This window comes from Colossoma macropomum, unplaced genomic scaffold (assembly GCF_904425465.1).
Source record: "Colossoma macropomum unplaced genomic scaffold, Colossoma_macropomum, whole genome shotgun sequence".
NCBI lineage: Eukaryota > Metazoa > Chordata > Actinopteri > Characiformes > Serrasalmidae > Colossoma > Colossoma macropomum.
This window is the reverse complement of record NW_023494808.1, coordinates 15,587,312-15,603,326: the sequence shown is the minus strand read 5'-3', so window position 1 is coordinate 15,603,326 and position 16,015 is coordinate 15,587,312. Positions and strand designations below refer to the sequence as shown.

The following is a 16,015-nucleotide window of genomic DNA, read 5'->3' as shown; positions in this document are numbered from 1 at the left end:
CACTCCATTTCGTTATCCACTGGTCCATCCATCCATCCATCCTTCTATCAGTCTGGCCATCCATCTAGCCACTCATTCATCCATCCACCCATTCATCCATCAATCCACCCACTCACACACAGACCAGTACACCAGTCTGTCCATGCAGATGGAGAGGAGAGATGAATGGAATTAGTGGATAGTTAACTCCCCTCCATCCATTCAACTATCCACTAATTCCATCCATCTCTCCCCTCCATCTATAAAACTCTCTCTTCATCCATTCACCTATCCATCCATCTATCCATCCATTTATCCACTAGTTTGTCCATCTGACCATCCAGTCCACCACTCAGTCATTCATCCATCTGCCATACATCCATACACAATTTAACCCTCCATCCATCCACCCTCCAGTACAGCACTCTACCTGTCCATCTATCCATTCCGCTCTCCACTGATTCATCTATCCATCTATTCATCCATCTATTTATCCATCTATCAGTTTGGCAATCTGGCCATCCTTTTAGCCACCCATTCATCCATCCATCCACCCATCCACACCCCCACCAGTACACCCGACTGTCTGTCCAACCATCCATCCATCCATCCATCCATCCAACTTTTCACCAATTCCATCCATTCATACATCCATCTAACACTTTCACATTTACACATTCGCAGACTTAAAGGCCACATTATCATCACTGCCTGTGCTGTACGTGTCTCCCCAGGGAAACACTGGGGAGGGGATAATTGGTCGCTTGTAAATGATGGCACAAAGTGCGAAGTGGAGGCTGCTAAATGCACTGGAGAGAGGAAATAAAGCCAGAGTTCAAGCCAACGGCAGAAACAGGAAATTGAGTCGATGGCTGTTTGGAAATTGGTTATAGACTAGCAGCCAGGAGAAAACAAGAACAAAGCAGCCAGGGCAAAACCTGAGGTCTTTTCTTTTTTGAAACCACCAGAAAGTGCAGATGAGATGGCTTTGCTTTGAGCAGCATCAGGCAGGTGGTGTTCTACATTGTTTACAATACCAGGCTGCCATTATAAATAACAATGATAAGCCATGAGCAACATCTAATAACTGAGTTAATATGGTTTTATTCTATTCTCTCATACTTTTATTTCATTTTATAAAGCTGATGTTGTTTCTAATTTTTGACAAACCTTGAATAGCCTCCACCTACATACACATTTACCGTGTGAAGTCTGTAATAATTAATAGTCAACATTACTGCAGTGCAAGTGTATCATGCTGATTCTCATTTTTCATTTCTTTTTTATTCCTTTATATTGTGTTTTTCTTTTTTTACTTTATTTGTTTTTTTTTAAAAAGCTGATCAAACAACAGCCCCAGCTTTTATTTCTAAATATTTACCAGATTTTCGGGAAAATTAACCATGTATTATTTTCAGTTCTTGATAACAGTATCATGTCTTTGCTTATTCATTTTGTTCCAGCATTATTTGTCAGATCTACTTCACATCCAATCTGTCATTGCTACCTACAGTTCATATCTTTTAATAAAAAGGAGCTCTAGCAAATTTTTATGAAGACTTTAATAATCTTTTGATATTCCAGACATGAATATGAGATTGGTTCAAAATTAAATAACAGTAGTAAGTCTCATGACCTTTCCCAAAGCATACTCAAATATCAACAGAATGAAAGTTTGACAGCCAAACTCAAATGGGTTTGTATCACTGCCTCGCAATTTTTTGAGTGACAGAGATATTTGTCTAACTAGCAAGTCCCAGGTTGTCAATGCAGATCATTTCCTTCCATTATCAAACGACTGTCCACATCTAGAAAAAGACAGATAATTTGTCCCGCTGATTGTTGAATTACCTGCTCTACTGGTTTATATCTTTTGCCATTCACCATCTTTACTGGTGATAAATACAGCAGCCTTTAGACCTTCAGAAAAGGCCCAGTTTTTTTCTAAGAACTAAGAAATACATCTTTATAATTCTGTAACATGTCTGTAACTCTGCAAATTATGTAGTAATTAAATCTTTGTTTTGGTTAGAAACAAAAGAGTTAAGAACTAGAAATGTTCAACAGTAAAATCTGTCCAAACAGAATTGTTTTCTCTGTAGTATGTAGATAGTGAGCTCTCCCTGGCCAATTACAAATACATGTAAAGAGACACATCCTTCATCCTGAATTACAACTTGGGAAAATGCGTTATAAGACATAACATAAGAACTGTTTTCACAGCCAGTATTGTGTTTTAGGTGTGTGAGGCACTAATGGCTACAAATGTATAATGCATAACAAACATATTTAATAACTAAACAAACAAACAAAACAACAATAACAAAAATATGTTTTCATTCTCGTGTACCTGAAAAATAAATACGTATTTATTTGTTTTTGTAGCCTCTATGTAAAAAGCTGTTGAGCTAATGCTGACTGTTTCATAGTCTCTGAGTGCACAAAAAATGTATTTGCACTTCTGATGTAAGTAGCTGTTAGTATTTCATTTCTTTTTCTTTTGCACAATAGTGATTAGTGATTTGTATTTTGCTATTGGCTTAAAGGAAAGGTTAGTTAGATTTCTGTTTACACATCCAAAAAAGTCTGTATTATAATAATTACTGATCGCTTCTCATCTCCTCATTGTGATATCCTAAAGCTTTATTGAATATTGCATTTACATGTCCATATCGTGCAGCCCTACTATCTACAATAATAGCTGATGTGCTGTGAAATATGAGGCAATTGTGGAAAGTACAATGGACTTCAAAAGCAGAAAGGCTTTAATGTAGGTCTGAAAAGGTTAAAGAAATAGTTTACTTAGAAATGCAAACACTGCTGCCATTGAATAAAAGTGACTAGCCACCAATTAGCATTATGCAAATAATATCATGCTAATTAATAGTCACTAGACTCCGTTTACTGTTAGTCATTTTAGCATATCTGGTTCGGCTGCATTAGCCATGCAAACTTCTTATCCAAATATGTCCACTGAACAATAAACATTCATAGAAAAATGCCTACGTCGCATTTAAAGGCTTGATGAAAGCATTACCGGAGCCACGTGACCTCAGGGTCAGGAGAGCCAGAGGTGATGCAGGTAAATGTCACGGACTCCTGGTAGTCAGCCGTTGCATTGAAGGACTCCTTGGGAACTAACAGTACAGGGGGAACTGTGGAAGACAGGACACAAACATACAGAGGAAGTTATTCAGCTAGCCATGAGCTAAAAATAACTATAGCCTATGTGCTCAACTGTGCCTAGTATATCAGTACTTTCTGTGCAACTGACAGCCAATCTTAGTACTTGAGCACCCTGGATGTGATTAATAAGACCATGGGTTAGATGTACATACATGCAAACACAAAATGTTTTTTGATTGTCTTGAGAAATGTATCACCTCTCTGCTATCCAGGTACCATGAAAAGATGAATGGCTAGTATGAATCTATGTTCTGTGAAGTATGTATCTCTATCATTCTCTCTATCATTCTCTCTCTGTGTCTCTCTGTCTCTCTCTCTGTTTCTCTCTCTGTCTCCCTCTCTCTCTCTCTCTCTCTCTCATGCACAAATTGGCATTGTCCTTACTGCAGATTGAAGTGGAGCAGCTATGTTTCAAAAGATACAAATGTGAAACCACAGAGAGCTGGGCAGTGTGCTAAGCTAAAGCCTCTCTAACATGATTAGCATTGATCTCTCTGCCAATCGATCAGCTTTGCCTGCTCTCCCTCAGGTCCTTTATTCAGCGCACTTCAACTGTAGTGTCCACGGCTCCGGCTTTATAGCAACAGCTTTGTTAATGTGAGACCTCGCCAAGTGCGGAGACATCAAACGGCCTAATCAGCAGCGTACGAACCAACACAACAACAACAACAAAACGAACTTCTGAACACATTTCTTTTTCAAAATACATGTAGAAACAAGAAAAACAGAGGCCAATATGAACATTTGGTGCTTTCAAGTCAAACTGAAATCAAGATGAATGTGTTTTAGTTTGTTAGTTTATGTCCCTGATCGTATTAAGCAATCATATCATTTAAAAGACAAAATTCTAGTTTTCCATAATCTTTCTTAAGTACTGAATGACTGTCTCGACTCTAAAACGTCTTCTAAATTTTGACAGTTACCAGCAGGAGAGGAAAAATAATATTTCACCTTCTCCACCTGTCATTGAGCTCAATTACCACAGTTACCCACTCTGATTTCTCAGGTTTCACTCAAAAATACATTATGGTACAGAAAGAAAATGTGTTATGATTTCTGATTCATGTTGACTTTAAAGAGCTAAAAATTCATAAAACTGATAATGTTGACCAATTTCATATGGTCCAAACTGACTCCAGTGCTTACTGCCTGATCTGATTGTATATAAACATAAAGGTGGTGTCACAATATGTATTTTTAAATTCTTTTTTTTTTTAAACAGGGGGCTGTGTAATGATATGCTCTAAATGGTTTCTATAGTTCTATTTAACACACTCCAAAATATTTATTTAAAACTCATAACCATCAACATAAGTAAAATTGAATTGTAAAAACCTGGTTTGGTCAGACTACCTTGAATGGTTGATTAGCCGAACTGTTTGAAAAGGTGAGCTTTCTCAGTCAAGCACAATAATAATAGGCAAAGAGTGGTAGACTGAACAGAGACAGAGTGCCAACATTGTTTAATGCGAGAATCTGAAGTCAGCCAGCTTCTTATTCAAATCTGCCATTTCAATTAAGGTGGAACAGAAAATTTTAATAAGACGCAGGCAAACACGAAGCCCACTTCAGCCTCGTGGAGAAAACACAAGCCTCAGCAGCTATTTCTCCCCACAGGATTCAAGCAGCCGTTAAGTGCTGGTTCCGAGCTGTAGTGTCCACTTCTATTCGGTTGTGGATTCTGTAGTTTGCTGGAGGAGTGATTGAGTTGCATTAGGAAATCATCTCTCACACTCTTTTCAGTCAGAAGGTAGGAGCCACATTTTAGATACAAGCTTAGACTGTAAATGACCTTGTAATGCTCAGTTCATTTAATATTGAGATGTAGGCTTACAGTTTGGTAATAAACCTATTTCGAATGCCCAAGTAAACCTATTCTGTAGATTGACAATGGAATATTTTTCTGGGCTGTCCCTTCATTTTTAAGAGGAATCCTTTTTAACAACTAAAGTAAATCTAAATATTTTTATTGGGCGAAACAGTAAAAACAAAAATGAACAATATATTGACAGATTATTGATATTCCTAACCCTAATGAGTTAAAGACAAGTGCATGTCAAGCACACAGTGGCTTCTCTGAACCTGGTGTGAAGCCCAATCTCACATCCGCATCCTGATTTCACTTCCAAAGGAACCTCGGGCAGAGTTAGCAAGCTAGCATGTTCTCTTTATCATGCAAACCATTACAGTAAACTGTAAAATTTGTCACAGGCTTTAATTCAGTTTAATACTAGTTTTACTGTTTACTTACAAGTATATTTGAGGTCACATATCTACCTATGCCTTTTAAGTTTCCTCAGAGTTGTTGATCGAAGGCCTAGTATATGTATGATTCATCAAATAAAATGAAAGCACAGTTTTGTGTTTTGTTTATTTCTTTATGATCTAACAAGCTGCAGAGCCTCCTGGTGTGTAGCCTGAGGCCACAGCACTGCCTTAAGCAGCTGGCAGAGTAAGGGGTGCCTTAGGCTGTGCACACGGAAAGCCAGCTAGCTTCCATGCTAGGCTAATAACCAATGGCTAGCCCTAAGAAATCGGCATTTCTCCTGCCCTCTTTCCCACACCATGCAACTCAGTAACTCATTACATTATGATGTCTGCTCTTTCGACAACAAAACTAGTCTAACTTTCAACAGCCTGCAGCTCACCACAGAGGAGGTGAGTTAATAGTGTGTTTTGCACTGTTTGTACATTGTGGTGCGTTTATTTGTGGCATACTGGTGATGAACCAGTATATCACCCACTACTAGGTTATCCTCTTGCTAGGTGTTAGCACTGAACGCATTTCCACCACTCATAGGCCACTGATGGCTAATTACAGCTTCTTTACCTGTGTGATTTTTTGCTACCAATAAGTACACAGGACTTCAATGGCAGGTAATATTATCTGCTAACCAAAATATCGGTCAGCCCTAAAAATGTCGGCAGCAGAAATGCCTGAAACAAAAAGAGGCCCTACTGCTTGAACTATTTATAACCAAAAAAAAAAGAGAAGACTTCCTAAATCATCCAAGCATCAGCAGTTTCTTAGCAGCTCCCCTGGCAGCCTTATGTTCAAAAGCAGCCGATGAAGCAGCTGAAACATCAGTCTTTCGGCCTTTTGCTGGAACCGAGTTTGTAAATACTTCAGCATCTTGTGCAATGATAGGCTCCTCACCAGCAATCAAAAGTTGCTGCGATCTGGCTGCTGCAACTCTTTGATATCCCAAACATGCCTCCGGCTCTATTGTGAAATGATTTGTTCAATAACATCCTTCACTTTACTTACTAAATAGGAAGCTATTTTCTTTTCCTTGACTTTCGAATTACAGCTCATTTCACTTTGTCTTGAGTTGGTGTAATGAAACTGTGGAGAGGGTTATTTATCTGTCAAAAAAACAGCTTTGCTTAAAAAAAAAAAACTCCATAAGCTGTTTATTTATATTTGTCCCCTCAGACACAGTTGATTTCCCTCGCATTTCATAGAAAGATATCCTCATTCCGCAACGACATTATATCAGGTCATTGTGAGACATGGCAAATTGATTCGATTCGCAGCTCCAAGAGCCTGAAATAGGCCTCAAAAGCCACCCAGAAGAGCCGGTGCTGTACACGAGTGGCGTGCAAATCAGCCAGAATCATAATTTCGGGCTCTGTGATTTCATCCGTGTTAGAAATTGGCCGAGTTCAAAGAAGAGGAGAAAAAAAAAACGATTGGTTTACTGGCGATGCGTATCAGCGAAGGACAAGGCGAATGAGCCACCCTTCTATCTCCGTGCCATTTCCTTTTAAAGGATCAATGGAGATAGCCGAGAGAGGCCATAAGCTCGACCCCTGCCTACACTCCAACAGCTCGTCTGATGATGAAAGCCGGGGTTAAGGGCTTGAAAAGAGCACAGCCGTGTGTGTCTGCATGCTAATCAACTCCATTGACACATTCGGTATGAAAATACAAACAGTCTCGCAAAGACGGAAAAAAGTGATTTGGCAACTGAACCGATGAGTCGTAATCTTTGGCGCAAGCTAAACTGTCGCAACCGCCAACACGGGGACCAATTATTGCATTCATTCTAGCACTAGCATGTGTGGCTTAGCTGACACAGGCTCTGTTTTAGCTTTTGTTCATGCCTTTTTTTGCTCTTCTCACAGTTTACCAACATGTGCAGGATCAGGTCTACTTTCACCCAGATGGTGAACGACTCATGCTGACCATGACCATACTTTTGTTAATGAAATAGCAACACTGACACTTAGCATTGTGAAACAATGGATCAGTAGAAGGAGTCAGGACAGAGAGAAAGTAAGAGATCTCCATCATTTTGTAGTTGACAAATAAATATGGGAGAGAGGGGCTGCCTGGCACAGTTTTCACTCTCTGACATATATCCCAGGCACAGCATACATTAACCTAATTAGCAGCAAACAAAAGCTGAACATCTTGGCTAGCCAAACACCTTCAATGTCAAAAAATATTTCCTCAAATTCAACACATTCATGGTTTCATGCTGTGCACTCGTGACAACCAGCCCCAACATGGAGTTGGTTGGCACACATGAACAGAATGATTGAATGCAATAAATAGCTAGAATCAAAGCTCTGACATTAAACCAAACCAATCAATGATATCCATCCATCCATCCATCCATCATCTAAACCGCTTATCCTTCTGGGTCGCGGTGGGGTGCTGGAGCCTATCCCAGCTGTCAATGATATATTAAACCAAATCAATAAAATATTAGCAAAGTTTCATTCATTTTAAAATTGGTTAACTTTGAACAGTTGAAGACAAAGTATACAACCCAAATAACAAATAGTTACAAATTTAAAATGTAAATTTAATATAAATACTAGACAATGGCCCTACACTGCAGGCATTTGTATTTCTTGTTTCTTAACATTAGCACTAATGTTGGCTTTCAAATCAAATACAAATATATAGCTGTTATTATTAACTAAAATGAATATAATCTTAATATTTCTCTTTAAAACATTTCTATTATGTATATTTATCCCGGGAGACTTCTTAGTTGTTTTCCTGACCCACAAAAATTAACATTGTGCCAACCACCCTTTGTACCAACTTACCCTGTTTTACTGCAAGTCTAGCCTAATTTTGTCTATAGAAAAGATTAATGCCATTTTTGAAAAACTCCCTTGTCGCAATACATTTTCCAAAGCCAATGTGTACATCTTTTCCCCAAATGTCACTTGATCCTATAATTTTGGGTTTATTAAGTAGTCAGGATGCAAATATTGCTGCATACATGCTACACACCATATTCTTGTGCATTTATGTGAAAGTAAGGCTACTATGGTAAATATACCGCACCATGATTGGATAACACCACCAGTTAATTGTAGCCAAGGCTGCAAAGGCACTTAACTGCCATACTCGAGAAAACTTCTTGGTTTGCATTTGTTTTTTTAAGACGTAAATGTACAGGAGGGTTAGCTTGAATGTGGCATAGCAATATTGCAGTTAAAACTGCATTATTTAAATAACACAGATACAGTTGTATGCAAAAGTTTGGACACTCCTGGTCGAATGACATGTTTTGCTAAAATAAGAAAATACGTATTTGCTTCACGTAACTAGTTACGTAACTGCACATTCTCTACAGAGAACACTCCTCTGCACATTTTACTGTACAATTAAAATATTTATTTGCTGAATTTAACATATTGGCCAAAAAAAATACATAATATGTGCAACCTGTGCAAAAATTATAAAAACATCATTTGACCTGACGGTGTTTGGGGTGGGATGTGCAAAGGACAAAACATACAGGCTTTGGAACTTGCCAGTTAACCACAGAGCACAACAGGGGCAAGTTTCAAAACAGATTTGTCCCATTGCGCTTTTTCTCACTGAGAAAAACTGCTTAGACCCAAGGATTGCTCTGATGTCAACGGTGAACTACAAAATGATGACACGATCTCAGAGGTCTTTCGGGGAAAAAGATTACAAGTAATAGGTGTGACCACTGACTCTGCCACAGAGTCCAGCATATACACTCTATCCAGCACATGCTAAGTGACTCCCTGTAGAAGGTTGCTCTGTTTCAGTAGCAGATGACGGTTGGCATGTTTCTGGGATAATAGGATACGCCTCATTGCGCAAGCTTATTGGATCTTCCTGAGAGCTATAAGTGGTGATACAAAAATTGAATGCAACTCCACCCCAATGACTCTCGTTCTTTTCTTCCTTTGCGTGTTATTACTTCAGGTTAAGGAAGGATGAGATAGGCAAACAACTCTTGTGCTCTTTCAGGCAGAGCCGTTGCTTCAAGACAATGCTCTAAATTCCTCCTCCGCTATTTCCTAAAGATAGCTCACGTTAAGAGAACAAATTAAGGTAAATCGTTGTATTTCACAGATCATCTGTGGAGAATGGATCACACTTACTGCTCGGTAAGTCAGGGAAGTCTGGAGCTTGTTTTAATTGAACTGCTCGATCACACACGTTGAAGGCAGCAACGTGAACCCAATTAATGCAGAATGACAAACAAGAGAAGGCACTGCATAGTGAGCAGCAACACTGCAGGCACCAGCCGTACGTATACAATGGTGTCTAGGGTGATCCTAATAGTGATATTGAAAACGACACTGATCCAATATTTTGCTTTGAGATGAGCTATTTTAAATGGTTAGTCAACAAAGTCAACTACACTGATTCAGAAAAATTGTCAATGTGGATTTTTTCTTGTTGATGCATCGTAATATTAATGTGCCCGTTAACTAGGGATGTGTACACAGGTATTTGAGTGTTCAGTTACAAATTCGAGATGCCAGTATTTGAATACTGAAATTACTACTCGGGCATGCATCACATGTCTTTGCTTAAAGTCAATTCAGTGAAACATGTCAGTTTTGCTCGTATTTATAACTTTGCTGCTCCCAGAAACAAGTGCCTGAATGTGAGCATGTCGAGAGAATGAGATGTTAAGGACTTTACTGACAATGCAGAGAAAGCATGGTTAGATCACTAACTAGGCTAGCTACTGTAGCTGATGTGAGCTAAGTCGATAACCAATGAAAATATACTTCTCTGACAAATAATGTGTTAGCACATCATCTACTGAGGAGAAAATACCTTGTGTAGAGGACGATGAGACCTCATCAGCACCCAAGTGGTTAGCTCTCTTAGCAAAATAGCTAACCTGAAGAGGCAGCCTCCATTACTCAACACAAAAATATACCAATGTCCCTCAGCTACTTCTGAATAACTAAACATGGTCATCTGTGTCCTGGTATATATATACACGCTATATATACACTGACCAGCCACTTTCTTAAGCACACCTCCTTTTATCTACACTCATTGTCCATTTTTGGGTGATGGATCATTCTCAGCACTGCAGTGACACTGATGTGGTGGTGGCGTGAGTGTGTGCTGCGCTGGTAGAAGTGGATCAGACACAGCAGGTAATATGACTTCTGTCATTTCATTGTAGCAGAAATGGAGATAAACTCATTAAAGCAATAATTAACACGGAATTACACTATGCTTACACCATCCTCTGCGATTACTATGACTTCTGAAGGTTAAATCTATAAATAGGCATTCAAGCTAAAAGAAACCAGCAGAAAATCAGAGCTATTGTGAAATGTCATAATGTGGATCTAATTTCAGAAGTCTAAGGCAACCATTTTTCAAAAATGACATAAAGAAACTCAGAGACTCTCCATTTTATGAAAAAAAACTGACAATTGTTCTCATTCGGTCTTAGATGAAAGCCAAGTTTCCATTCAAGGTCTACCTCCTCTTCAGCTTTCTGTGAGCCACCTGACCCTATTTTCTACTCAGCACGGTTCCTCCATCCATACTATGACCTTCTGCATGAATGAACTTGTCTCAGCTGGGTGACTCTATTCTTAACCTGTGAATGGCTAGTTCATGGCCAGCGTCTGGATCAATATGTTACAGTGCTGTACCTCAAGAGGTTCTTTACCCAAGTGCCACCATAAGGAGAGATATTTTTTTCTCAAAATCTGGTAGCAGAGAAAGACATGTGCTAGCAAGTCTTTGTGTGGTCTAGAAGGCAGCTAGGACGTACCGTTTACCACCACTACAATATCGCGGAAATCGATCTCGCCTCGGGCCTCCACTCGCGCCTCGCAGCGGTACACTCCCTCATCCTCTTTGGCCACTTTCAGGATCTGAAGGTTGTTGTTGGGAAGGACCTGGAGCCTGTCTTCAGTAAGGAAAAAAGGAAAAGGCAGAAGAAAAGAGACAGAGAGATAAAAGGTCAGGCATTATTTCATGTATAAACAGCAACGGCTGTATTTCTCTTATAAAATATTTTGGGATAATTGAAATTTTTTTCAATTCCGTCACAGCTGATTTAACATAAAGTGGCCCTGATTAGTCAAACCAGGAAGTGGATCATAACTACAAATAATACTGGGCTTGAACAAACACACAGACACACATAACTTGCTACTCTATTAAAACTTTAACTGGTATCATATTACATTGTATGGTGGTTGTTCAAACTATAAAAGGTTCTTTAGATCTGCATGTCTTACTTACAAAAATGGTTCTTTAAAGAACCCTCCATTGAAAGGTTCTTTAGTAGGGCTGGCTTGACAGGCTGACCCAAATGCTCATTTTCAAAACCACCTTTAACAATACAGGGAGATTCACTTGAAAGAGGCCCCGAATATTCTGTTGTAACTCCCGTTAGGATGAAGCTATCTGAACCAAAAAAATACCCTACATACCTTGACGTATGTGTAATCGATTGCATTACATGCGATGCTGGAAGTGATCTCCATTTTCTGCCAGACACATGAAGGGGTACGGGGGTATGCACCCGGAAGTTGCAAACGGAGGTTAAATGTCGCAATGGCTGTCCGGCACCCACCACATTGCTCCAACGCAGGGGCATCCTGGCTTGTTTGAAGCTCCATATACTGAGGAGCACATTACACGTTTCGTTCAGATTGCTTCATCCTAGCAAGTGTTATTACAGAAGATTCAGGGCCTCCTTTGAGTGAATCTCCCTGTACTTTCATATTTTCATCAATATTTCATAATTAACCACAAAAGTTCAAAATAAATCCTTTAGCAATGTTCTGACGGAACAAATACGCTTCCAATTAAAACAGTGCTTCTCTCCACACCACCTGCGATAGACATGTATCTTCCATCTGTCAAAACTGTTGCATCTATTCCATCTGTGAGCCGTTGCATCCTATCACTTTTTTATGTGCTGAGTACATTTTACAGCATTCTAAACTATGTTCAAAATTATAATTTACAAACTTCAACTACACCAGCTATAATTCATTTATTTTAACATTTGCCCTACATTAACAATAACTGACACATCTAAAGGCTTTTGGTGATGAAATGTGCAATTTTTAGGGTACAATTTTTGTAGCTTAAAGCAAGACAAAGCTTTTGAATACTAAACAGAGAAACAAATTCCAACGTAACAAAAGAGTACTCGAATATTCAGATTATTCAGGCCATCTCTATTCTTCGGGGAACCAAGTGTTTGCTTCAAAGAACCCTTTTTGACGCTTTTGTTTATAAAGAGTGCAGAGCTGTAGGGACAAAGCAGGCATCTGTACTTAAACAGTTCAAAGACAATATATTTAATGCTTTACCTTGTCAAATTCATTGGTTTTTTTAAATAAATATTCACTCATTCTGAAATCGATGCTTGCAACACATTGCAAAAGAGTTCAGACTGGGCAATTTAACACAAAGAACATTGCCAAGAATCTTAGAATTCGTGCTTGAGTATAAAGGGAGAATCCAATGAAGGCCTAGTCCCTATGAGCAAAGATGGGTTGAGTAAACCTACAACTTTCACCTGTATCGGGGGCGTCCAATCTTAGCCACAAAGGGCTGGAGTGTGTGCAGGTTTTCATTCCAGCCAAGCAGGAGCCCACCTGATTCTAGTTCTTTAACCAACTGATTTCAGTCAACAACTGATCATGTTGTCTCCTGCTTTGCTGGAATGAAAACCTGCAGCCACACCGGCCCTTACCCTGCAGATAAGACTGGACACCCAGGTGTTCTGGATAAAACTGCCAGTGAGTGTAGCGGCAAGGTAGGAGTAACTAATAAACTGGCACTTAAATGTAGATTAACTGGAGAACTATTCAGCTGGTGGATAAAAAGTTACAGAAGTAATTTGATTTGTAATAAGGTCTAGTTCAGGTCCTTTCATGGTGCTATTATATCACCTTCTTTACACTCTCTCACACTTCACACCTTCTCTACACTCAGCATTCATTAGATGTGACCCGAAGTTAAGAGCTAGAGTTATTGTTCAGTGCTAACAAGACCATGTTGAGTCTTCTACAAGCCATCAAATAGATGGTCTTACAATTCATCTAGGTTAGATGTTAGAGGCAGCTAATTCACTTTGCAGAAAAAAAAGTCAATAAAAGTCAATAAAAAAGTTTTTCAATATTAAAGCTCATTTGCATGCAAACTCTTACCTTTAGCTTGTGTTTGTTTGTTTATTTATTCATTTGTTTTTTTTTTTGTTTTTTTTGTTTTTTTTTAAAAGAACAAGGCAGAAAGCAACAAAGACATTTGCTCAGCAAGAATCAGGCTTCCTGAACTAGGTCAATTATAAACACAGAATTAGTGGGAACACAGGGCAAATGTTGGCCTCGTGAAAAACATTGTAGTTTTGCAATAACTCATAAATCAATGGCATCAGTTGGTTCCTAACCCTAACCCTCGTCAAGTTGCCCTCACTATTTCTTTTGGTGAAATCTTCTACAAAATGTTATAGACTTGTGTAGACCAAAAAACATCTGATGCAATTTGATGTCTTTTTTTTATTATTTTTTAAACCTAACCTAACAAGTACTTCATATTTTAAAAGTTTAACATTTAATTTGCAGCGTTGAAAATGGTCTTTTCGTAGCAAACTGCTCTGACTTCTGGTGTAACTGTACTGCCACTTTGCTATATTGCCACTGCTCTACCTGAAGCGTAAGCCAGACAAAGCAATTATGTACATTACTCTCACGCCTCTTGCTTGGCAAGCTAATTAGCTCAGGGAGGACAGACTAGGCCAGGAGCAAGTGTGCTCCTATAGAAAAACCTGCTCCTTGTTGCCCCCCTTTTTTTCTTCTACTGTGAGTGGCCACTTGCATATCTGAGGTGCTATCTATAAAGTCAGCGAGTGTATGTTAAAAACAATCCTAAAATGAAGAGTTGGTTTGCTAAAAAAAATGTTCACTATTAGGCACAGCCTGTGGTTTCTGTGGTGGATATAGCCACATGGGCCCTGGAATATTCTGTCTGTTTATCACTGCATCCACAAATGAAATTAAGGAAGACCTATTATGCTCTTTTTCAATGTTTATAATTTTATTGTTGGAGTCAACTAGAATAGATTTACATGCTTCAGTGTTCCAAAAACACTTTTTTCCCCTCATACCGTACATCTCTGTTCACTCTGTCTGAAACGCTCTGTTTGAGCTCCCGTGTCTTTAAGCCCCACCTCCCGAGCCCAGTGTGCTCTGACTGGTCAGCTTGCCCACTCTGTTCTGGAGCCAACCAGAGCAGTTCCACCCTTGTCTTGCAGTCTGCAGACTGGGACACGCAGAGCAGAGAGAGGCCACAGCAGCAGACAGAATGAACTGTGCTTTGGCTGCATTCACACAGAATGTGCAGGATTGTGCAGAGGTGAGAACATAAACGGCATGAAACAAGCAGAAAATAAAGTTTTATTTTCTCGCTAATGCCTCTCCCTCTCTTCACACATTTCGTAGCTCACTCGACCAGTGCTGCTCTCTTTCGGCCAACTTTGAAAGTTGTCCATACAGCAACCAACAAATCCTGCTCATTCTGCCTTAAAGAGAACCTAATGTGACACCGTCCATCCTTATGATAGGCTAGGTCTCACTGTTTACATGGGGTGCAGAGCGGATTTAAGGCTGGCAGTGAAATTTGACAACAATAAAAAGAACAGCTCTCAAATATACCTAATATACCCTTCATTCTTACCAAAGAGCTTTTAAAAAAGAACCAAATTGTTCACAACCATGACATCACTAAGATGGACCCTTCTCTCTTATGCAGCTGTTACAACCGTGTGGCTATGTTTCCAATGGCGTCAGTTCTGCTGTATCAGTTTGAGCCAGAGTCCGAACCTGAAAGTCAGGTCAGCATCTTCCCGACATGGCTACAAAAGTGAACTCTTCCGGTCCTCCAGTAGTTGCTGTGCACTGAGTGAAGGCATGCCAAGCTTGCTGGTAGGCAGGCAATAAGGACTATGTACATATATATGTATATGAGGAGACGAGATGACGTCACTTTGTAACAGAAAAGGGCTGGAATTCCAACAAGCTGTTTCAGCCAGCTGAGAAAAGTGGTTTCTGTGGGAGAGAGTTACTCCCTCTACCTTGAGCTTTGTGACTTTACATGCACAAAAAGCTATAAAAAACACTGAAGGAAAAGGAAAAACCAAAAAAACATAATAGGTGCCCTTTAAGACAAGCACAACAGAAGCCATGTGTCAACAGCATCCAGAACATCTCTGGGATCAAGCTCATCAGAAATGGACTGCTGCATACTGTGGTCTGACGAGTCATCTATTCAAAAAAAAGGCCACTGTGTTTTTCGGGCGAAAGAACCTGCAGACTGTTACTAGTGTAAAGTTTACAAGCCAATTCTGTCATGGCATGGGTAATCAGATAGTGTGGGAACCAGACTGGCCTGCTTGCGGTCCAGACTTGTCTCCTACTGAAAATGTGTGCCTTATGAAATCACAATGAAGGCCATGGTCGCACAGATGAAGTCTTTTATAGCAGAAGAGTGCCAACACTTTCAAAACTGGATTGTTCTGTGTCTACAGTCAATGTTGTTAAAAGATAATGTGATAAACAGTGTAAA

At 39.5% G+C, this 16,015-nt stretch overlaps 1 protein-coding gene across 1 annotated transcript in view; it reads right to left on the bottom strand.

Annotated features, from left to right (window-relative positions):
- Window positions 1-16,015, bottom strand: part of zgc:152904 (uncharacterized protein LOC767777 homolog) — a 406,505-nt gene that overhangs the window by 69,426 nt on the left and 321,064 nt on the right. Inside the window, exons 5-6 of the mRNA XM_036557615.1 lie at window positions 11,202-11,339; window positions 3,017-3,134 (exon numbers count right to left, since the gene is read on the bottom strand). Of these exons, the coding sequence (XP_036413508.1) occupies window positions 3,017-3,134; window positions 11,202-11,339 (256 nt within the window). The remainder of the gene's footprint in view (window positions 1-3,016; window positions 3,135-11,201; window positions 11,340-16,015) is intronic.